Raw genomic sequence first — 23776 nt, 5'->3', positions numbered from 1 at the left:
ACGACAAGTACACCGTCAGTAAAGCATCTTAAATTGATCACATTTAACTTAACCCTAAATGTTTATGATGTTGGGAAAACCAAGACAAAGCGACCGGCGTTTTTAAAACCATACCAGCTAGAGGGAGACGCAGCTATTTCTTTAGTTGCGCGCTCGATGAGTGGGCAGAACTCGCCCCTCCAGCGGCGCAAGAGTCTGTTTTGGTACGATACTCGGGTGACAAATATTTGACATTGTATCAGTACCTACTGAAAATATTATTTTCGGTTTTTGCTGTTTTAGATTTGTAATGTTAGATGGTATGTAATGAGTAATTAGGATGGTGGAAAAATCTAGATTCATTCTTATTATTAAATAACAACTATGATTCTTGCTAATAAGATATTTTAAAGCAAATCGTACGTATGCTGCTAATTCACTTATTGTTGCTTTATCTTGCCGTTAAAAATAATATTATAACTACTTATTCGTAACAAATATTATGGAAACGAAAACACCGGCAGACATGACGGCTATGGTGTCTCAAATTTCTCGGCACATGGGTTTACTACACACTTGACATTTGTACAAGTGGGAGTGTATCGTGCACTCACTCACACAGTAAAGACCCCTCTATACTCGAACAGTGTGCACCGAAACACCGACTAGAGCCTCTGAGGCGAAGCTCACGCACACCATCGCACTATACCCCGACCGTACTAACACAGCGGCACTCTCAGTCCAACACAACCTCCTCTACTGCACTCACGCGCAGAAAAAAAGATAACGCGATCTATCGATCTTTTTTTTTTCAAACCAAAAAAACTCCGTCTGATAGGCTTCATGGCTAATAGTCGAATAAGACAGACGTCTACAAACGAACGCGTCCACTGACTCGAATACCTACTATTTATTTCGATCACAATATTTATGACAGCGTAATTAATTAAACATGTCGTTTTAATTATGTAAATACAAATGGACGATAATCAATTTGAATTATGTGTTTCGATCTCGTTCGGTTAATTTAATGTAAACAGATATTTATCAATTTGTGACGTTTTTACGGTGCTAATGTTTTCATAGTACGGAGCTTTGGTATTTTTTGTTAAAAGCTAATTGTGCTGCGGTTGGATGTTGATCTGAACGATGCCCCGCGAGTGCCGGCTCTGTGTGGGTAGTGCCTGAACTAGAACACGGTTAGTGCCTGATTCATCGCCTATGGAACTGATCTGACTCTGACATACCATTATGGAACGCCACCAAAATGGTATGGATGTGTGGGTAGGTAAGGGTATATTTTAGTATGTATTAATAACTTTAGATATAATTACCCTTCACTGATAGAAAAACTTTTTTCTTGGCTTAATTAACGTTGACTAGTTATGAATTCAGCCAAAGGTACAGCTTGGTCGATTATTTCTAAGGTAGAAGTGGTAAAGTTTGCCTGAAATAGGTGTAAACAGCACTTTATTTATTATTATTATTAGAGAATTATATTAGAGTAAACATGAAACTCGGCGCGATTCGAAAAATGATTAAGACATGTTTAAGATCTTGGAAAGATCTTTAAAAGATCGATAACTAAACGACATGACAATATTGACGTTTATTTTGATTCCGCTGTGATCCCAATATGATCTTTATACGATATTTCTAACGTCAAAGTGACATTGGTTGCCCGAATCGAGCTGCTTCTGTTAATTATACGACATATAAACGATATCTAAATGAGAACTTATCTAAACCAGAACTTATCGTTATCGTATTTCATTCTTCGAATCGGGCGGATTGTTTTAATTCGGTTAGCATTTAGGTACTTACTAACATTTACTTTTATAGTTTAATGTGTAAGTACCTACTAACAATTACCTATAGATATAGAGAAAAAAAAGGAATTTGTATTTTGTAATATAAACGCCTGTAACCGTTTTCATTGATTTTGACTATGTATGTACAGTCAGCATAGCAATAAAATTAAATTATAGTATATTTGCTAGGCTTAAATTTTGCTGACTGTACGTTACAATACTTCAGTACCTGTTATTGTTTTCCTCTTTATCTTTTTTATAATATAACATATATTACTTGGACATAAAATTAAGTACATAATTAGTTAATAAAAATAACACAAATTATATTATTTTGAGCTTTAAGTACTTTTTAAGTTAACATATGTTTTATACCTTGAGTCAAAAATAGCTATTAGGTAGGTAATTATTTGCAATGGAATTTTATATTAATGTTTAGGTTTGCGTGGGTTTTCATTTCATGCCATTTTAGGCGAAAGTGGACCTGTGCCCGAAACCGCCTTCCCATACAAATGTAGTCCGCATTTTCGTCTCTGGATACCTTATTACCGGGTCCACACTGAGCGAGCATACGCGCGAGGCAATTACTTAACGCACAATACGGCCAGTGTAGACGTGCCTCAGTCGAGGCGGCGCGCTCGGTATATGAAATACAGCTATTCCCCTCCTTATTTAATTTGTTGGAATTTTTAATTATTATAAGAATTAGGAGCATTAAAAAATTTCATGGAATTTGTTTTTCTCTCTTAACTTTTATAATAATCAAAAAATCGAAAAAATCAAACGAAGTGGCATATCTATGGTTAATATACATCAAATTCCATAAAAATATTTTCTATAATGTTAATATTCAGAGACAAAAATGCGAACAAAATTTGTATGGAGAAGCGACCTTCTTAATGGTCCGACGCAATATATAAATTCTATTTAAAGCAATGAGAAGCCTTGCTTATTAAAAGGTAATTGGTGTAATGTAGCCCAAAACGTTTTACGGGACGTTAAAATCTCTTTTCATGTGTGCATATTATTTATACCTTAGTTTTTCTTTATAGTTAAATTTTAATGTTTCTGTAAAATAAAGTGCAAGGGATTAGGTATATTACATAGATATAGTTTAGCCTTCCTTCTTACATCAACACTTGTAAACAGTACTTAGTCGTAAAGACTTTGATTGACATTTTTAGTGTCTAAGTTGTTATGTTTATGACAATCACGACTTCTATTCATACCGCAAAACTGCTATAGTACCTATGTTTTACCGTAGCAGTTCCACTAACTATATAAAGTTATTTCAAAAGTTATTTTTGCTTTATGTGCTTAATGGTTTTCTCAGTACGTACCTACTGATTAACTCATCAGTAGCCTACATACATATAAAAATATTCTTAATTAATGGTTTTTCTGTCCAATTAATAAAACTGGCATTCTATGTAGATAACATTTTCAGACGGAACTATTTCACTGTTGCCAAAAACGTGGTTTCGGTACAAAGGTTCATTAAATTGCCCTTATTCACAATCAACCAAACAAAAAAAAACAAGTAACTAAGGGTGAATTCAGGATTATAAAATACGATGCCAACATAATTATTAACATCAATGGGTCACGCTCAAACACATGTTACTGCGCTCTTAACCCAACGCAATGCACGTGCAATACGATATTATTATAATTATAATTTGATTGCACCTTTTTATTATCATACATTTTGAACTTTAGCTACATTTCCACCAATCCCCACAGGGCAAGGACGCGTCAATCAGCTCGGAGGCCTGTTCATCAACGGCCGGCCGCTACCCAACCACATCCGGCTGAAGATCGTGGAGATGGCCGCGGCGGGCGTGAGGCCCTGCGTCATCTCGCGGCAGCTGCGCGTCTCGCACGGATGCGTCTCCAAAATCCTCAATAGGTATCAGGTGAGCATCAACTTAGTATGACGGAAAACCAAGTTGTATGATAGGGCACAGCATAGCGGATGTCATCCAGATCTAGAGCAGAGCCCAACTGGAAAAGTACATACCTCCACCTTATGGAAAACCGAAGCCAAGGAATACCGAGACTGCTTACCATCAGGCGGGCCGTAAACTTGTTTCCCACCGACGTAGTATAAAAAAAAAACTTGTAGCTTGATACCCTTCCAGGTGGAGCAACGTAGAAATTGTGATCTGGCAAAACGTAGAACGTAGGTTCACCGAAGACTAAGTAATTCTGTTAAAACATTGTATCTTTGATCGAATACAAGAGATATCTTGTAGCTTATTATACATTATTTATGCCAACACTTATCAAAATCCTTCCACCTGCTCAAATATATAGAAAATGTGGAGCAACGTGTAAAATATGATTGCGCTAAACTCTTAAACATAACTATGCGTTCAAATATAGATCTTACTGTTTAGGCTAGACGCTTCAATATGCAATGGTATTTTTGCAAATAAACTTTTCCTTAAGTTATTTCAACCTCGACGCTTTTCTTACCTCTTCGCTTTTGGTACTGAAAGAAGACTCTCATTTATTATGTACTGCTTAGTATAAAACAAATGCAAGTATCTCATAAACGGGAAATTCGGTAAAGTAGGTAATATCGTCATGTGGGACGACGACGAGGCAGAAAACCCTCCTACACAATTCAATTGTCCGTAAAATATAACATATAGTTGTAGGTGCATTGAAACTGTCGGACAGGACACATAGGTCGAACATGGATTATAAAGGTCGAATTCGATATGAAAATTCAATTCAATATTCACTTCAGATCACTTCGATTGATTAAAAGGGAGCTTTGCGATCCAGCGAATTAACGGTACTTTTTTTATGAAATTCTAATCTTAATCTAAATCTTAACAAATCACTTTGATTTTGATGTCGATCACTTCAGCATAATATATTCTAGGGGTATAGTTTTCGCTTTAAAAAAATATATTTTGTATTGCAAATTAAAAAAAAACGGAAAACCTAGCTTTTAATAACATACTAAAAATCACGGAGAATGGAAAATATTTAGAAGTGGAAAAACGTTTTCCCTTTTTATGTGGACGATTGTATGGTATACATCCCTCTTAACATAATTATTTACACCTGAGCTAACCATGAGCACTGTACGAGTAAATAAGAACAAGAAAACGATTTAGTGTTAATGTGATGATCCTACGGTTAGGCTTACGGCTCGATCCGAAGAATGAGATACGATAACGATAAGTTCTGGTTAAGATAAGTTTTCATTTAGATATCGTTTGTATGTCCTATAATTGACAGAAGCAGCTCGATTCGGGCAACCAATGTCACTTCGACGTTAGAAATATCGTAGATAGATCTTATTGGGATTACAGCAGAATCGAAATAAACGTCAATTTTGACATGTCGTTTAGTTATCGATCTTTCCAAGATCTTAAACGTGTCTTAAGCAGTCTTCTAATTGGGCCGTTAATTTAAAAAGTAATTGAACAAATATGCTTTTACCAAATTTTTATTAATTAAATGTTACATTTCTAAATAAAAAATGTGCTAAATTTCCAAAAAACATTTCTCGTGACAGCTACTTCATATAAAAACGAACTGTCATAGGAACCATCATTCGACGCGTGCATAAAAGCATAATTGCAAGCATATTTGTTTTGAAATTTCTAGACCTCTTTTCATCGGAGCATCTGCGTAATTCAGTCACTAAATGTTGGTTTTTAATTCTGTGGCCCTAGTGAAAAAGGGTACAAGTCTCTGGCAGCGCAGGTGTAAAGGGGTGTAAGTTCCACATAACACTTATGCCCTTATACACCTAAACTGCCAGAGACTTGTACCCTTTTTCACTAGGGCCACAGAATTGTTTTCGATCTCACGTCGCGCGTTTCGCACGGCTGACTCGGCTCCTCAAAAGGTACTCACTGGGCCCCACCCCCACATTTTTTTAATATCTGTTGTAGGAGTGATTAGGCTTGTTTCCTAGAATTGTTTTCCTTAAATGATTAAGCATGTAATTTTATGCAAGAACTATACCCAAATAGTTATTTTATTTGCTAACTCTTTAATTACGAATTTGAGTTTATTATCATATTTTAACGAAAACGCACGATTACTATACCGGGCAAGTGCTATATTCTCATATTAAGAGGATAAGCCATGGCCGCTTCTCCATACAAGAGTAGTCCCCATTTTCCTCTCTATATATTGACATAATGGAAAATATTTATATATTTTGCAGATTTAGTTTTTAAATGCTCCTAACTTGTATAATAATTAAAGATCGAAAAAAAAAACTAAAATAGGGGCATAGCTGTGGTTGATATACAACAAACTGTGTCAAAATATTTTTAATAATATTTAGTGAGGAAAATGAGGACTACGTTTGTATGAAAAGTCGCTTTCGGGACGAGTGTGGCTTATCCTCTTAAAGGTAAAATAGAAAAGTGCGTTACATATTTTCCACTAAGTATATGAAGTAAAAGCCCTCCCCAGAAACTGCCTGTCTTTCTAAAAGAACTTTAGCAATAAGTCAACCTTTATACATAAGAATATTAAAGCCTGATACAGCCTTCATGTATAAGAAAATTTCTCCAATATTGTTAGGTTAGGATATACAAAATATAACCTATATTCTAATAATACTTTATTAGAATTGTTCAGCATTCTTAACGTTCGAATTTAGGCATCCCTACATAACGAGTTTACCCTTTGCTGATATGCTGGTATTGATAAAAAGGACAATTTCATATACCTAATATCCAGAAGCTTTATTCGACGTCATTTTGCCAGAGAGATCTTCACTAATTGTTCATTAGTGCGTCAGCTTTACTTCCTTTTTAGGGTTTCGCAGTCACCCTTACCCTTATAGATTCGCTATGTCCGTCTGTCCGTCCGTCCGCGACTTTGCTCTGTGATCGTTAGTGCTAGGAAGCTGCTATTTGAATTTAAGAATATAAAAATAAACGTACTTGGGCAGAATTTCGAGCAAACGGTTATTCCACATTAGGTTATATCCACATTTCACAAAAAAAAATAGTTGCTTTTTTTTTTACTAAAATTTTAGGAACGTTTATTCGGCCAATGTGTGACGCAGGCCAGTTGCTTGCTGGTTGAATTCCTGATAAAATAGGACGTAAGCTGGAACGCGTTTAATATGTGGGTAAAAAATATAAATATACGTATGTACATATTTTTTTAGTAAACTTTCATTAAGTTGACTCTACGGCGAGACCTTTAAATTGTGAAAACGTAAAATTTTATTACATACTTAGGGCCACTTGCACCAATATAGGGTTAGCCACTAACTAGAAGACAGGGTTAAAATTGTACTGGTAACTCCGGGTTTATCCGGTTAACCCAGACGCTAACCCTGGATGGCGTAAGTGGTCCTTACGGCCACCTGCACCATTACACTAACCCGCGGTTAACCGGTTAAACCTGGAGTTACCTTGGTTACCTGTACAATTTTACACTGGGTTAACGGTTTAACCGCTTAACCCCGGGTTAGTGGGATAGTGCAAGTGGGCCTTAGTAATGTAAAAACTATGTGAAAGCCAGATATTTTGAATGTCGCAAGTAAAGGTGCTATTCGAATGGCAACTGCAGTAGCATTACTATTGCACCGTTACTGCTACAGTGGTGACTGGGCTGCCACTGCCAATTTCCTCGATAAATTGCGTTGATGTCGTTGCTACTTTCCTGCAGCAACACTAACGTTCAAAACTCGTTTTGTCAAGGAAATTCTTTGATATGGAAGTGACATCGCCACGCCAGCGTCAAAGCTGCAGCAGTAACGTTGCAACAGTAATGTTGTTGCCGTTGTCATCCGAATGCCATATTAAGCAAGATCTCAATGATGACCCGTCACTTCCAAACCTCTAACTTATTTTCTTGTGGAGTGACCTGGATATCCGAGATGAGTTGATTCCAGGTTATACCTAAGTACCTATACTATCAGTGTGAAAAAAAAGTGAAAAAGTGAAAGTTTTCTCGACTTCTGCCTCGTTAATTAAGAGGGAAGAATAGCTTTTTGAATCTAACGAAGTAACGGTAATTTTCTATGAAATTCTATTTTGAGATATAACGTTTTGCACTAAATAAATATTAAGAAATCACTTTGATTTTGATGTCAATCGCTTCAACAGAATATATTCTAGGTTTATAGGTTTCGCTTTAAAAAAAAACATTCTTTTTTTGTTTTGCAAATTTTGAAAAACCAATTTTTACATTGTGTCAATAACATACTAAAAAATCATAGATAATGGAAAATGTTTAAAAGTGGAAAAACATTTTCTCCTTTTGTATATAAAATCACGTGGTATACTCATTCCGTCTTAAAGCATAAAAGTTATCATAAACGCCTCTAACATTATGTTACAAGTTTACTAGTTTGCCTATAAACTACGATACGTTCTAGATTCGGTTCCTTTGCTTTGGAGATTTATCTACTTGCAACATATTTACTTATGTAAATGAATCAACGAGGCAAAAGTTCTAGAATGGAGACCACGTACCGCAGCAGTGTCAACAGATCTCAAAACAGGTGGACTGACGAATCAGTTTTGGTTACGTAGTCCACTGGTCTAGAGACGCTAGATGACACATAATATTCTTTTTTCTATTACTTGCTGAAAACAATAGTAAAAATATTCAGACGTATGAAAGAATTAAAATTCTAGCAAAGTTATTAAGAAAAGCTACCAGCTCAGAATAGATTAAACGAAATCGGAGTATTTATCTCATGTTTAATCATTACGTAATTTAATTAATCAGTAATCTTGGAAACTGAAACTACTTATAGGAAATCTTAGTTTCTTGAGAAATTATTTCTGAGCATGGATATTTGTTCCTGGGTCATGGGTGTTTTCTATGTATTTAAGTATTTACAAATATTTATATATTATATACATATATCCTTGTCTAAGTACCCTCAACACAAGCTTTATTGAGCTTACTGTGGGACTTAGTCAATTTGTGTAATAATGTCCTATAAAAAAAGAAAAAGAAAAGAAGAAAGAAAGAATCAAATATGTAAAAACGTCAAACGAAGGGGCGTATCTATTTTCAATACACAATAAATAGTGTAAAAATCTTTTCCATAATATCAATATTCAGTAGGAAAATAGGGACTACGTTTGTATGGAGAAGCGTTCGTCCACTATCATCTTAAGTATAGGCTAAGTACCTATGCCAAATGTTTAGACTCGCCTTTTCAAACTAGCCCCAACTTCCTTTGCTTTCAACCAGAAAAGCGCTAAGACGATAAAAGTTTTGGATATCAAAATAAAACCTGTGATAAGCGAAAAACATGAATTTATTTGACTAGGTAACACAAACACATCTAATGATTTAACTTTTGATTCAATCCTTGCATTTCCACGGCTGGTCAACCGTCACACAATCGCCATTGATCCCCGAAGGTTTCACCATCACCACGCTGCCACGGGGAACACAAAACCACAATAATGGCGATTGTTTCGCCCAGGAAGCGTTTAGCCACGCTCCACGAGTATAAGCTGCGACCTTTGATAGTGCCTGTTTATTACCACTATTGTGAGAAAATTTGCTTTTGGTAACTACCTCGTTCATTAATATGTATGTAGAACTCTAAACGCACGCAAACCAGCCAGAAAATTACGATGTTTTTTGCGTTAAAATTAATGATAGCACTAGCATGGAGATTTTCAGATAAATACGCAGACTAGTACAATATATGTAGGTACCTACCCCTATTTATAAATAAGGCTTTATATTTGTGAGCATTTTAACGCTCACCCTTGTGCAATAAATTTTATAGTGCAAAAAAATCCAAAAACATGGAACACTATACCTATGTCTGTCAACTCTTAGACAGGCCCAAAGTGTCTTGGTAGGTAAAAGTTACCAGTAAATTTAATGTAGTTCCGCGTACATGGTGTGTTGTACTTGTACCTCTATAATTAATATCGTAGAATGAACCGTGACCTATTCCAAAAATATTATTTCGCTGAAAAGTGAAACCGTTAATGTGAAAGAAAATTTCTGAAACATTTCGGCACCATTTGCTGTTCGAAAAATAAAAATAAGAGAGTAATAGAGCCCTGAAGCCATCAATCATCAATCTTTGACTCTTAATTTACCTATTTTTATTTGTTTTGTAATTAATTTACTTTGCTTTGACTTCATCTCCTACGTGTTCTGTATAGGGCATATGGTTACTATATAGTTCATGTCATCCACAATGACGCGCAGTTTTGTCAAATCTAACCTTTAATAACGTGACATTACGAGTCAATGCACGCATCTTCGTGAATGACACGATCTATATAGTGACTTGGCTTGACTGATACTGAATTCCAGTTCGTCTTAATTAATCTAGGCCTTAAAATTGTTATTTATCGATTAAAAAACTAACTGAACTTGCGTCTCGTCTAGGAGACCGGGTCCATAAGGCCTGGCGTGATTGGAGGCTCCAAACCGCGCGTCGCCACTCCTGAGGTAGAGGCGAGGATCGAGGAGCTCAAGCGACAGAATCCGGGGATATTCTCCTGGGAGATCCGGGAGAAATTGATAAAGGTACGTATTGATCAAATTTAAATATTTACATAGGTACATTTGTATTGGATTATTAGTTACGTAAGAACTTTACTTATAATAGGAACTATTCGCTGTATTTTTGAAAGTAGTGTATACAGCACCCTTAGGAAGCTTCTTAAGGAAGCTGTATACACTTATTCTTAAGGAAGTCTATAAACAGATACACATTAAAAGCGCGACTGCACTTGGTCTAATTTATACATTTTCCCAAAAACTGAAAACTGTATAAGAAAATTCTATATTTACCTAATTTTACAAACAGTCGAGATTGAAAGTATTATTATTTAAGGGCATGTAATGGTAATTAAAACTCCATACTTTTATTTTGTACTGTATTGTATGCTCAAGAGACTGTAAAATAATGTATATATTGCTATGATATTCACGTACAAATATTACTAACATGGTAGACATTATTGTATTCTATACAGATTATATGTATAGGAAATTTGTATCATAATCCCATGGAACATATTTACATACTTTTATAACTTCAAAGCTTCAGTCGCCTTTGTGCTCCCCCTTATCCTGCTTAGTTACATGTTTATTTAGGTATCCCTTTAATGTCGAGTATGCTATAATCCTTTAAATTAAAACATCCCTGCTTACTTAATCTAGAACAACATTCATCCAGAATAAATTAAGGCAAAGCAAAAAGGTTTACCTACCTCTTTGTAATTAGATTTAAAAACTTGCGAGCGTTGTAGGGGTCTTTATTCCACAAGAACAAAATCTCAAATATGCATTGGATTTATAACTTACATCCCGCTCTGACACATACCTTTATCGTGAGCAAAAGCGAGAGAGATTCCTTAGAAATTAAATTAAATTTTAACTTTGGTAGAATACGAATAGATGACTACAACTCTAACAGAACATTTATTTTTATTTCAACGAGGTATTCCGTCTCATAACCCGAGAAAATTAAGCGTTACTGAGGTCTAAATTTACCCATCAGTTCTTCCAGAAATTAAAATGAAGCGTAATTAAATAACAGTTTTAGATAACTTGCGCGGGATTTGTTTGACTTCAGAAAACAAACATACTGGCATGCTTTACTTTCACAAAATTTTAAAAATTAATCTAGCGTGAACTCGTTTTATTGTGTCATAATGAGAACTCATATACGAGTATGTATACGTCATTAAGAGATTTGATTTGATTGTATAATTCTTTCGAAAGGAGATTTTTCAACGATTACAGAAATAAAAAGTGCGGCAATTGTTTTTGTCGAAAGACAAAACAGTCGCGAAATAGTTTAAAATTAGAATAGCACTTTTTTAAACAATCAGTAAGTCCGTGGGCGGTCTACCACTTGCCGGCTAATTTGAGCAACAGACAAAAACGACAACAGCGAGATATTTACACCGCGGGAAACGTACCTATCCAAGGCACTTGTCTCACAGCTGATGAGAAATCGACTACGTGCATCTGAATGTAGGCGCAGGAAACAACTATGCATATTTTATTAGAAATACAGGATAAAAATCTTAGAACATGTTTATATACAGTCTATGACTATGAACTATCGCCTGCGGTATTTCCGGACCGATACGACCTTCAAACCTTCAAATCTTAAATGCCGGCAACGCACTTACAACGCCTCTGATGTTACAGGTGTCCATGGGGGGCGGTTATCGCTTAACATCAGGTGATCAGTCTGTTCGTTTACCTCCTCTATCATAAAAAAAATACAAATATCCCAGGTTCACCTCAGCTTTTTGCTCATAACGAATGATTGTGTCCAAAATACAAAACAAATTACCAATCAACCTTGATAAAAAACTGATGCCTAGTGAATAATGAAATTGAAAGGAATACTATTTCTTAGGCAAGAAATGTTGCTCGAGTATCTCTGAGATTTTTAATAGATTAATGACCTAATAATTATTATAATATACAATTTTGTAATACGGGTGAATATAACAAGTTATTATGCATAACCTAATTTAAAATTAAATTTCCATATTGTATGCCTATCTGAAGGCGGTTTGTAGTAAATTGAAATAATATCTGTGTAACTCATAAGATTTTTTTATTTTTTTATTGATTAGTATATAAGTAAGTATTGCCGCAATTTGTAGTGGAGCTGTGTTGCAAGTAGAGCTTCCCCTGTTCACACAAAATAGGCACACTGAACCTCGTCCTGTAGAAAGAGCCCGTACTCTAGCTATAACTTTAAATCTTGAAAAAATTGTGTTCTACTTACGTGTTTTCTACTTAAGTGTTTTTGGCGTGAGTAGATGAAAAAATGTTCTAAAACATTAATATAGGATTAAGGTCTTAATGACTACTTATCTTCGTCCGAAGGTTGACTGGTAGAGAATACCTTATTTTGTACATTGTATTTTAATTTGTACAATAAAGGTTAAATCAATCAATAAATAATGTAAATCCTATTCTTAATTAAAATTAATCGAATTAATCTATCAGTAAATTTCTGAGCTTTATGATTTGGGATGTAAATAAGTACTATGTATTTTGTCTTATCATCAAATAGTTAGCAAGTTTATCACTTACGACAAATCTGAAAAATGCCAATCAATTACTAATTAGGATTACCAACTTCGCCTTATAAAAGCAAAGTCATGGGTTGCAGGAAGGCGTGTCCGACCCGCCCAGCATCTCGTCCATCTCGCGGCTGCTGCGCGGTGGCGCGCGCGACCCCGACGGCAAGAAGGACTACAGCATCGACGGTATCCTTGGAGGTCAGTTAATCCTTTTTTTTATCACATGACAAAACCGAGTCCCAAATGAATATAATTTATTTTTTTATGTTTAAGGGCATCGGTATCGTGTTCTGATTATGAAAAAGTAGAAGCAATTTTTTTTCTGTGGAGCAGGTCATCTAAATTTGGCAATTCCTCATACAAAGGTCAAAATTTTTTCGCGTGAAAAAATGTTTCTTCTACTTTTTCCTAATCAAAACAGATATGGTATGCATGATATGCCCTTAAACGAATCCCCACTATTTTTGTTACACCTAGTATATATTTTTCACTTATTTAGAAAATACGATTTGTTCTTACGACGAACTTTTGCAACATTGTTGTTTCGAATTTAATATTCTTATGTAAAAAAACTTTGATGCTGTATAGATTTCACTGTAGATTAAAAATAGATGTTGGGTTTGAACCAATGTATTCAGCTTTCGTAGCTGATGTCAATGACGTCATAACCTAATAAAATAAATAGGTTCGTCTATTATTGTAAATTCACTGGTGTGTTCTTAAAGCATATACCTACATCTAACATCGTTGTATCTATCAGTGATAATATTGATCCAATACATCTTTTTTTATGGGTAAAGAGATATACATACAACATTTCACAACACTATAAACTTAGTGATCACTACTCGTAAAAAAGGAGTCGAGGCGATATGTTGACGGTTTTCACTGAAATTAAATGTCAAGAAACCAGTAAGAAACAGAATTTATGAGCAAATGCAGTTCGCTGCAAACGACCTGTCGTGCAGTAGCAACCCCGAGGGATATTTATTTATATAGGTTTATAAATTTGTTTTTCTACGCTATGCTTGTGATCTGCAAATGTTTACCAAAAATATTAACGTGAACTTCCGTACAAAACCAATCTTATACCTCAACCGCCCTAACCGTTGCACAATAACTTCCCATGTAGAAAAACAGTATTCTGCACGTTAATAGCTACAACTTGTCAAAGCTTTCACACGAAGTCAAAAAATCAATTTCCGCACACAAATCTCACATCGTCATTGTTGGCGTTTGAAATATTGGAGTTTGTTCTCGAGGCATCTAAAGGCGTCTCGTTTGGCGCGGGCCGACCAACGGGCCGACAAAGCTCGCCGCGCTCGCCCGCAGCGCACTCGATAGTGCTGAAATCGCAACAATCCAGATAACATGTTTTGGTTTGTTACAATTGTTGCTATTCTGTGCTCATTTTGTCACCAAGTTTGATTGTCCTTTGAGTTGCCGGCGTACCTGTCGCGTGGAGGTTTCCCTGTCGGCGTTTTATGCGCCGCTTCAAACAGGTCGGCGTTTTTAATACAGGCGAAATTGCGGCACTTTATTGACTGACATTAAAGGTTGCGTAATATTTGAACAGTAGGTTCAAACCCTGTAAATAGATTGATATAATACATATGATATGAAACCATTCATCTCTCTTCTTGTCATTGAGTTAATAAATTGTATTGTTCCGAAATTGATTTTCTTCCACATTCAGGTTATCCAATTTATTATATACTCCGCATGTCTCTTAGTAGCATTTGTTTATTCAAAGTGGCGTGACAGTCAATTTGTCTTGCGCATCTGCTGCATCGTCTGAGTGCTTGTCAGTTTCCAATATAAATCCAATTATAAATTCTAAATGCCTTGCTAGAAAGAAAATGATAGCGAACGGATATTTAACTTTGATTGCACTTAACAACTCTCCAATATTCGTTTTTTTATAAACGTAGAATGTCATCTTAAAACTTTATAATGCTAATTTTGTCGGAATATCTTTTCGCATTGAGTCTTTCACTCAACATTAAGTCAAATGTGTTTGTGTAGTCCAAACAAATACGTCCATCAAAATTTGATGACAATCTTTCGCATTCGCTAGCTATTATCTCGCTAAGTCGTCGTAATCTAAAGTTCTAAAGATATAAGTAACTTTCACGGGAAACAAAAGAGTGTCAGATAAAATCTCGCATTTGTTTAATAACAGCGGTCGTTAGGGGCTAATGTCGCCGAGGCGGTGGCCGCGACGGACCATTATCGTGGGACCTCCATGACGCCTTTATGTATTCCCATTTAGACAGGTTAGACGCCTTTTTGTTCACCTGTTACGTTGCAGCTAAATCGAGGACCCATTTAGAACAATAACTAGGTAGGTACTTGACCTCCCGGTGAGTGTTAATCTGTATAGTTGTGTGTATTATCCTTAGCAAAAGTAAGTAAACTAAAGTCGTAATTATCCTCAAACTCCCATTTTGCTGTTGCTGTTGTTCAAATACAAAATCAACCAATTAAAAAGTTTATGTTACACTCGCAATTTTTGACATTAAGTACCTATTTAATGAGTATAACATTTGTGCCTAAATTAGGCACCATCATTTACGGCGAGTTTTCCAAATTAAATACTTACACTTGGTTTTCTTAGGGTTTCATAATCAACAGGGAACACTTGAAATCGCCATGTCCATCTGTGGGTTAGCTCAGTGATCATTGGCAGGCATTACAAAGCTGCAATGCGGCATGGGTATGTTTTGCATTTTTAGGCTACCTCCCGAACACATGTAAAGTGAATTTGTTGAGTATAAGTATAAGAGTAAAATTTTAAAATGAGAATCACCTCGCTCTTTATTAATATTTTATATTTTTCTATCTATAAATAATATTTCAAGTTTGCTAAAAAAAAATCCTCACATTTATAGTTCCCGTTCCACAACCGTGTATACAAGATATGAATTAACTAGTGTAAAACCTTGACACATTCAAGAATAACGTACAAAACTACCAAAAGTAAAAAAAAAAGTACACAAATAGACAATTCTGGTCCTAACCACTCGTGTAACACTAACCACATAACTAAAGTGTGAGTGTGACATCTTTTTGACTGACATTTATAACGCCGGATTGTATTCACATTTCGTCTCATCGCATCACTCATTGGGCCCTCCCAGAGTGCCGCGAGCCTTTCCGGAAGTACACGACGGACTACAAAGAAGACCGGCTTAACAACCCTCGACAATCAAGCAAATAAGAGTACAAATGTCTTTTAGTTTTCCTTGAAAGATCGTACCATCTTGACATATTCAAGATGATCCGCTCAAATCGATTTATGGCCAAATATTAAACTTGTGTAAATCAGCGGTGGCAGCATGGTTCCATTTTTATCACTTGTTACTATGCCCGTCACTTTCGCGCTTGCATACTTGTTAGAACGTGACAGGCATGGTGACAAATGATGAAGAGCTGACCATCTTAGCCCCACAGGTGTATTTATGTACTATGTACCTTTAAATCCTTCTTCTTCTTCCTCGCGTTGTCCCGGCATTTTGCCACGGCTCATGGGAGCCTGGGGTCCGCTTGACAACTAATCCCAAGATTTGGCGTAGGCACTAGTTTTTACGAAAGCGACTGCCATCTGACCTTCCAACCCAGAGGGGTAAACTACGCCTTGTTGGGATTAGTCCGGTTTCCTCACGATGTTTTCCTTCACCGAAAAGCGACTGGTAAATATCAAATGATATTTCGTACGTAAGTTCCGAAAAACTCATTGGTACGAGCCAGGGTTTGAACCCGCGACCTCCGGATTGCAAGTCGCACGCTCTTACCGCTAGGCCACCAGCGCTTTTTTCCCTTTAAATCCTATAATACATATAATACTAAGTAAAAATAACTCGTCCCAAATTCAAACATTCCCTTTTCGCTACGCCGTACGAATAACTAATGGTTACTAATTAAGAAACCACATAAAAATATCAATAAAACCCAAAAACGCCCACCATGCCGCGGCGCGGCCCGAGTGTGGTTGCTAATCCGACCATCTGTTACTCTCTGAACAACCCGCTGAAACAAAGGCCAGCCCGGCCCTTTAATGAACCCAGATTATGAAGGTGTTAAACCGCCGCCGCTGCTCTTTCAACTCTCAAATTATGACTTTGAGCCAAGCCGGCGGTCTTCACGGGGTCATATTTCGGCAATCGCTAAAGTTTATCCTGCCCTCTCCCACATTCAGGGCTCCCATAAACCTCTCGCCTTTCTTTGAACATTAAAATCCCTCATATATTCCTACGCGCTTTTTCGTTGAGCAATAAAGATCTTTAAAACCGAGATTTAAAGTCGTTAATGGATGTGAACGATTTCTTGTTTTCGATACGTAGTAGAGTCATTTTAATCTCATACGTTATGATCAGGACTCGGAACAAAAAAGACTCCAAATAAATCTGTCCCTGTCTCGCGGGCCAGCGAAGAATTTGAGCAATGTAAATCATTATATTACAATGCGTTGTTTTTTATTCGGTGTCGCAGCTTTTGTGGTTAGATATTGCCTCGTGCTTTAATGACTCTTCCGACACCTACGACGTTAATAGTGTATTTCCGTCGCGTTATGATGGACCGTTGATTTATGTATTTTCAGTTCTATTGCTCTCACGATTATCTTTCCAACAGTATCTTCAACCAAACAAATGGTCACATAAAGAAATAATATAAGCTTATATGTGATATATAATGTTCACTAGGAAACCTAGACTTGAATTCACTGCAGTCATGGCTTCGATTTTTTGCCTCGTAAAAAGGTAGATAGATAAGCACAAGTATGCTTACTACGAACTTACAATAATTAATATTACGGTATATATCATGACTAATAACTTCTCAGTCACTCACACAGATTTAAATTAAAGAAATTTCAGCTATTAAAACTACTAAGATAATGCAATGCACAATTATTTAGTAATATGTCATGTTCATGTGACAATATTTCCTATTATAATCGTCAAAAGAGAAACAAAGGTATAATTAATGGTTGTATTTCTTTGCATTTCAAGCTACAACCAATAATGTAATTTTAAATCACATGTTGTAGTCGATACAACAACATTAAACAACAGAAAACAGTATAAGATTAATCGTTCAAAACAACAGATTTTATGGTAAAAACGTACAACATAAACAACCTTAGAGCAATCATCGCTAACCCTAAATCCGACCGCGTCACATTAAAACTCGCGTTTTCGTTTTGCTGCTCGTAAATTCAAATCGCAACACCAAAATATTGAATGGTGCCAAAATGTCACCAAACGCAAAGGCGCCGACAAAGCGGCCGCCGCTCTGGGTGTTCCTTATGCCACACTGAGCCTCTATTTTTTCCATCTCATTCAATTTTGACTTCTTTCAAAAGGCTATTTAATATAAGCCGCATTCTTTAAAATCAGTTTTTGGGGCAAAGCCGCGTATTGTTGCATATGTTTTTTAATCTGTTTCCGTAGGATACCGCTACCGATTTATAAAATGAGATCGGCCGACCCGCGAGCTGACGGTTCTTGATTTGGGCGATTTAAAAACTGATGTGGGTTTTCACAAAAAACACTTTATTAATAACCAACGCGTGTTTAAAAAAAACAGATGAAGACAAATTGCCGCGAGCTAATTTATTGCCGGGTTTAGATTAGGTCCTTTTAATTTATTGGTCCTATATATTATTTCTAATACTTATAATATAGAAACTTAAACCATTTCTGACTAAAGTAAACTTTATTAGTGTAAATTTGATCGACATCATAACGTGACGAACGCGTTTGCGTTAAGTCTCATTTTGTATAGGATTTTGAGTTTCCAAAAAGTCCCGCTTGGCGCGCTCTTTCTAAATCCAATACAAAATGAGACTAAACGCAAACGCGTACGTCACGTTTCGAAATCGAATTTATTTACACTAGGGGTACTGAAGTTATAATGGACTTCTAAACTCTAGCGAGCCATTGCGAAAAATACTTAGTTTTTTAAGCATAGGAATCGATATATTTAATAGTGCTAGTAAATCGACCATCTTTTATTTTAGAATATAAATTACATTTAATGGGAAACATACAGCACATAATAAAACAAAATGGTAAAAACAAAAGTAAATAGGTTTTAATTTGTTTAAAAATCGAACGTAATAAAAATAAATAATTTAATTCTGCTGTTACACTTAGAAATTATTTATATTTTATTGAAGTTTGTTACGAATCGCTCAACAATGGACTCTTTTTCATAATTTTATATATGTTTTAGTTTCATGTATCTAAACATTTTTATAGTTAATTTCATGCAAATTGCTTATTTTTTAATTAAAATATTCCATGAAATGTATAAATTACATTGTTTTTACGTATAAATTTAACTATGGCAATGTTGTATTTTAAACTTTTACAGTTCATAGAGCTTTCAAAAACTTATCGTTGTTATCTCGATTACCAACGATTATACACTTTGCCACTTTTGTATTTCTCGACATTTTGAAAGTAAACCAGCTTAATTGTATAGTCTACTATTATTTATCACCTTAACAACACCTGAGACCAGCAAAGATTTTTAAAGTTAATTCATACTAATACTTAATAGGGCCGTGGGCAAGGCATCTAAATTGTAAATAACTTCCTCCTTTAATTTCAATTTTTAATTCACCCAAATTTTTCTCTGGCAGGTCGCGGCTCCGATTCATCAGACATTGAATCAGAGCCAGGACTGACGCTGAAGCGGAAGCAACGACGCTCTCGGACGACGTTCACGGGCGAGCAGCTGGACGCTTTAGAACGAGCTTTCCATCGCACGCAGTACCCGGATGTGTACACGCGGGAGGAGCTAGCTCAGCAGACAGGGCTCACTGAGGCTAGAATACAGGTTAGTTTCTTCCTTACACTTAGTCCGACTAACAGTTCACGTTGAAGAAGCAGCGATGTTCTTTAACGATATTCACGGGCGAGCAGCTGGACGCCTTTAGAACGAGCTTTCCATCGCACGCAGAACCCGGATGTGTACACGCGGGAGGAGCTAACTCAGCAGACAGGGCTCACTGAGGTTAGAATACAGGTTCGTTTCTTCCTTAGACTTTAAGTCAGACTAAGAATTCACGTTGAAGAAGCAATGGTACTCTTAGACGACACTAACCGGCGAACAGCAGGACGCATTACATTACACAGGTCGACGACCAGTTTAGCCTAGAGGGTAGTGACCCTGCCTACGAAGCCGATGGTCCCGGGTTCAAATCCTGGTAAGGGCATTTATTCGTGTGATGAGCATGGATATTTGTTCCTGAGTCATGGGTGTTTTCTATGTATTTAAGTATTTATAAATATTTATATATTATATATATATCGTTGTCCAAGTACCCTCAACACAAGCCTTATTGAGCTTACTGTGGGACTTAGTCAATTTGTGTAATAATGTCCTATAATATTTATTTATTTATTATTTATTACACTAATAGACGGCAAAACACCATGTTGCGCGAGCTAAAGCGCGTCACAACCAAATCAGCGCTCTGCAGTTGTTTATTCTTTGGCGTAGTAGAATTACTCCGATATTATAGCACTTGGGCTATACACAAGCATTCATAGTGCAAGGAAGGACCGGAGCGATGAGTCCTCCTCGTCTCGAAGCTGGCACACGACTGACGGCCACGTCTTTTTCGAGCTGCATACGCAAGAAATGTGAAAAAATGATTGATTTCTTATAAAATTATTTACTGACTAACAAAAGCTATGTTATATTTGTAGAACCTGTTAAAACATTTTTTTTTTGTTTAAAAGTAATTTTATTCGATTAAGCCGTTTAGTAGAAATAAGCAAAGTTAGCCGCAAAATTGCCTGTCGTATTATTATTTTTACGGTGAAACTATACATTTTAGGAAAAAAGTCAATTGTTGCGATTGTTAATCATATAATGAACATTCATATATATTTTTTCCATAATTTTTTGTTGACTCATTTAGAAGAAATTGCCTCTAGAAAGTAACAGAGCTAGAAAGTAACAGATTTTCGCCAAAAACGGCGCCTTAAAACGAGCCTTCCATCACACGCGTACACGACGGTCGTGTATGCGAGACAGGAGCTGGCTCAGCATACGGGACTCACTGAGCTAGAAGAGGGTTTGTTAAGTTGAACCAAGAATTTGGTTAAGAGATAGATGTAGCTGGGTGTATGTATAAGGAGCTGGTGCGATATTTATACGGATCGGTCAGAATAGACATAAAAGCCGCGCCAGCTTTCATGGGTATATACTTTACTAGTAGAATGGAATGTAGTGTATTCCATTCTACTAGTTTTTATCGTTTGTACAACAAATTACACAACGCAAGAAATTTATCTTAACTTTCCACTTTGAAAAGGCTGCTGTTGTAAACTGTAATTAAATAATTATAAACGTGGCATAATGCTTAATTTATTTGCCGCATCACTACTTTGATTGATGTCTACTTAAGCATGACAAGCACTTCAAATTTTCTAGCTGGCAGAGTTCAAAGTAAACAAATTTTAAGCGATACCAAATACATAATTTGTTGACGAAATATGATATTGATAACACGCAGTGTGCGGTTACAGCCACTACACACTTAAATATGTACGCCTGCACGTCCCACGATAATTCCTCGAGTGCCATAACCATACAGTAAGATACTTTGCCAATGTTTTCTATTCAGGCATTTATTTTCTAAGAAATTTTATTTTAAGTGATTCAGTGGCGTCAGAAAAAAAAAACAAATGTTTTAAAACCCGTGTGTTGATTGGATTCTTGGACATTTACACAGTTTAACCACCCTATAAGTGATTAAGTACTTTAGAATTAGAAGTAATATTGACAATACCTACTCTCTAAATTCGACTGAATTAAGTTTGTAAGCAACTCGGCAAACCAAATCCTGGAATTTTCATTTTTTAAACTTTTCAAATCACGTAACATGGTCCTTTGTCCATGAAAACAACGGACGTATACAACCTAACTGGACGCTTTTAAGAGGAAAGAGGACGACTACTTCTCCATACAAACGTAGTACCCATTTTCCTCTTTAGATATTAACAATAAAAAAATATGATTACACAATTTGATGTATATTGACCATAGCTAGCCCTTTGTTTGACTTATTTCGATTTGGTGTATTGCTATAAGCGTTTAGAAGCGAAAAACAAATTCCGTACAATTTTGCCCACGTGCCATTAAAGTCATGGTTATAATAATTGAAAATTCGAAAAAATCAAATGAAGGGGTCGCTGATGTGGTTGATATACTGATATCAAATTGTGTCCAAATATTCTCAATAATATCCAGAGAGGAAAATGTGGACTACGTTCGTATGGACAGGCGGTTTCGGGATTGCTTTTTTCAAGTAATTACCACTACATTTTATTTTTTATCCAGTATACATATTGAATATATTTTAAACGAGAAATTAACGGAATGAACAATCTTGTAGGATTTATGTAGGTAGGTATCCCTAAAATACTTTAGAAAATTAATATTTAATTCCTGAGATATGTAGTACCTACCCTACTTCATTCCATATATGTACTTTTTATGTGTACTCATAAGTATTTTGAAAACGAAAGAGAGGCGACAACATCTTTCATGACTGTATGTACTTACAATAAACATATTACGCATGGCAATTTGGCGATACAACAACCGCACGCCTGGCAAGTGTATTCAATATCGGGTTACTTCATAACTATGGGGAATAGGTACACACGAACAAATCTGTGCAAAGAAAGTAAAGTACTATTTATTTTACTTTCAGGTATGGTTCTCAAACCGACGAGCACGACTACGGAAGCACACCGGCTCCAACACTGCTCCAAGTTTAACCGGCTACTCGACGCTACCCATGCCGCAGATCCCCTGCCCATACCCTGCCGGCGACATACCCAGCCTCTCGCAGCACCACCCTCAACATCCCGACGCCTGGCATCACCAAAAATATGCGAACTATAACCAACTAATGGCGCAATCCCAACATTTGAACCAAGCATTCCAAAGTGCCGCATTTCCTAGCACTTCTGGGGCCACGTTTAGCCACTTAGTGGGCGGCACTAACGGATCACCGCATAGTCAAATACTAGATCCAGGAGTACCAAGAAATGACTACGCAAGATACGACGTGTACAATAAGCCTGTTAATTATTTACCCAAAGACGATGATGATAAAATAGCTAGTGATGAAATAATCGAGCCTAGAGAAGATGGCTTCGTCAAACCAACTGAGGAGTATAGCAAAGCGTTGCCGCCGAGCGACTACAAAGTACCTGCTGATTATTCGAAGGTGCCGGAGGGCGCGCCGGCTTCTAATTGGAGTCCGTCACACAACTCCTTGAACATGAGCCTGGCGGGGTTGTCCGGCGAGTACAAGTACATGAACGAGCCGTACGCCTTCCCGAACATCCCTGATCCTCTCACCCAGCACAACTACTCCAACCCTACCAATGCAGCTAACAAGTATTGGATTTGACAAAGTATTTTAAGCATTTATAAAGCTAGATTGATATTTTTATTTAATTTATGTGTAAATGTTATTTAAGTTTAGGTATAAATCAATTGTGAGAATTTACCTCTATTGTGCATTCCTAATTTAGTAAATTATCCTAATACCAAACATTTGTAAATAGTTAAATAATCAAGTCAATATTAAAAAAATAATTATATTTTGTCTTTTATTCTGCTTTTAAATACTCAAATCGACGTTAGTAGATACTAAGTAGCCTATTGCGAGTATACAATCAGCTAAAAGTGTGCTTGAAATGTTTACGTGGCTATAAACTGATACAGATAACATATACGAAAGAAACATTGATAAGGGCATCCTGTGCCCAGGGCTGGGTGCAAACCGGAGTCATCTGCATCCGCAGCAGACGCCTTAACCACTAGGCCACTCGGATCACTTATAATGTCACCTTAAAGGCCATGGGCTACCAGCTCTGAGTTAGAAAATCATGTGCTCTTACCTCCTGT

The 23776-nt window shown here is 36.4% G+C and overlaps 1 protein-coding gene across 3 annotated transcripts; it reads left to right on the top strand.

The window, feature by feature from the left end:
• On the top strand, nucleotides 1–23469 carry LOC133526515 (protein gooseberry-neuro-like). Of its 3 annotated transcripts, none has more exons than XM_061863188.1 (6): nucleotides 1–1263; nucleotides 3534–3706; nucleotides 10161–10301; nucleotides 12922–13030; nucleotides 19482–19678; nucleotides 22569–23469. In XM_061863188.1, exons 2-6 carry the CDS (start codon nucleotides 3617–3619, stop codon nucleotides 23274–23276), a joined length of 1245 nt encoding a protein of 414 aa, XP_061719172.1. In that variant the 5' UTR covers nucleotides 1–1263; nucleotides 3534–3616; the 3' UTR covers nucleotides 23277–23469. The 3 variants fall into 3 exon arrangements, with proteins under 3 accessions (XP_061719172.1, XP_061719171.1, XP_061719170.1); XM_061863187.1 differs by having other exon boundaries at nucleotides 1–1267; nucleotides 10164–10301; XM_061863186.1 differs by having other exon boundaries at nucleotides 1–1267.
• Nucleotides 23470–23776: the final 307 nt, after the last annotated feature.

The sequence above is a fragment of the Cydia pomonella genome, chromosome 16 (genome assembly GCF_033807575.1).
Source record: "Cydia pomonella isolate Wapato2018A chromosome 16, ilCydPomo1, whole genome shotgun sequence".
In the NCBI taxonomy this organism is placed as follows: domain Eukaryota; kingdom Metazoa; phylum Arthropoda; class Insecta; order Lepidoptera; family Tortricidae; genus Cydia; species Cydia pomonella.
The sequence above is the reverse complement of the archived record's forward strand: the minus strand, read 5'-3'. Positions and strand labels throughout refer to the sequence as shown.

What these genes read in the sequence shown, in the direction of transcription:
- LOC133526515 (XM_061863186.1), top strand. Translation starts at nt 1,231, where the DNA reads ATGGAACGCCACCAAAATGGTATGGATGTGTGGGTAG. An exon ending in TGGTATGGATGTGTGGGTAG is followed by an intron (nt 1,268 to 3,533) that starts GTAAGGGTATAT and finishes CAATCCCCACAG; the next exon opens with GGCAAGGACGCGTCAATCAG. An exon ending in TCACTGAGGCTAGAATACAG is followed by an intron (nt 19,679 to 22,568) that starts GTTAGTTTCTTC and finishes TTTTACTTTCAG; the next exon opens with GTATGGTTCTCAAACCGACG.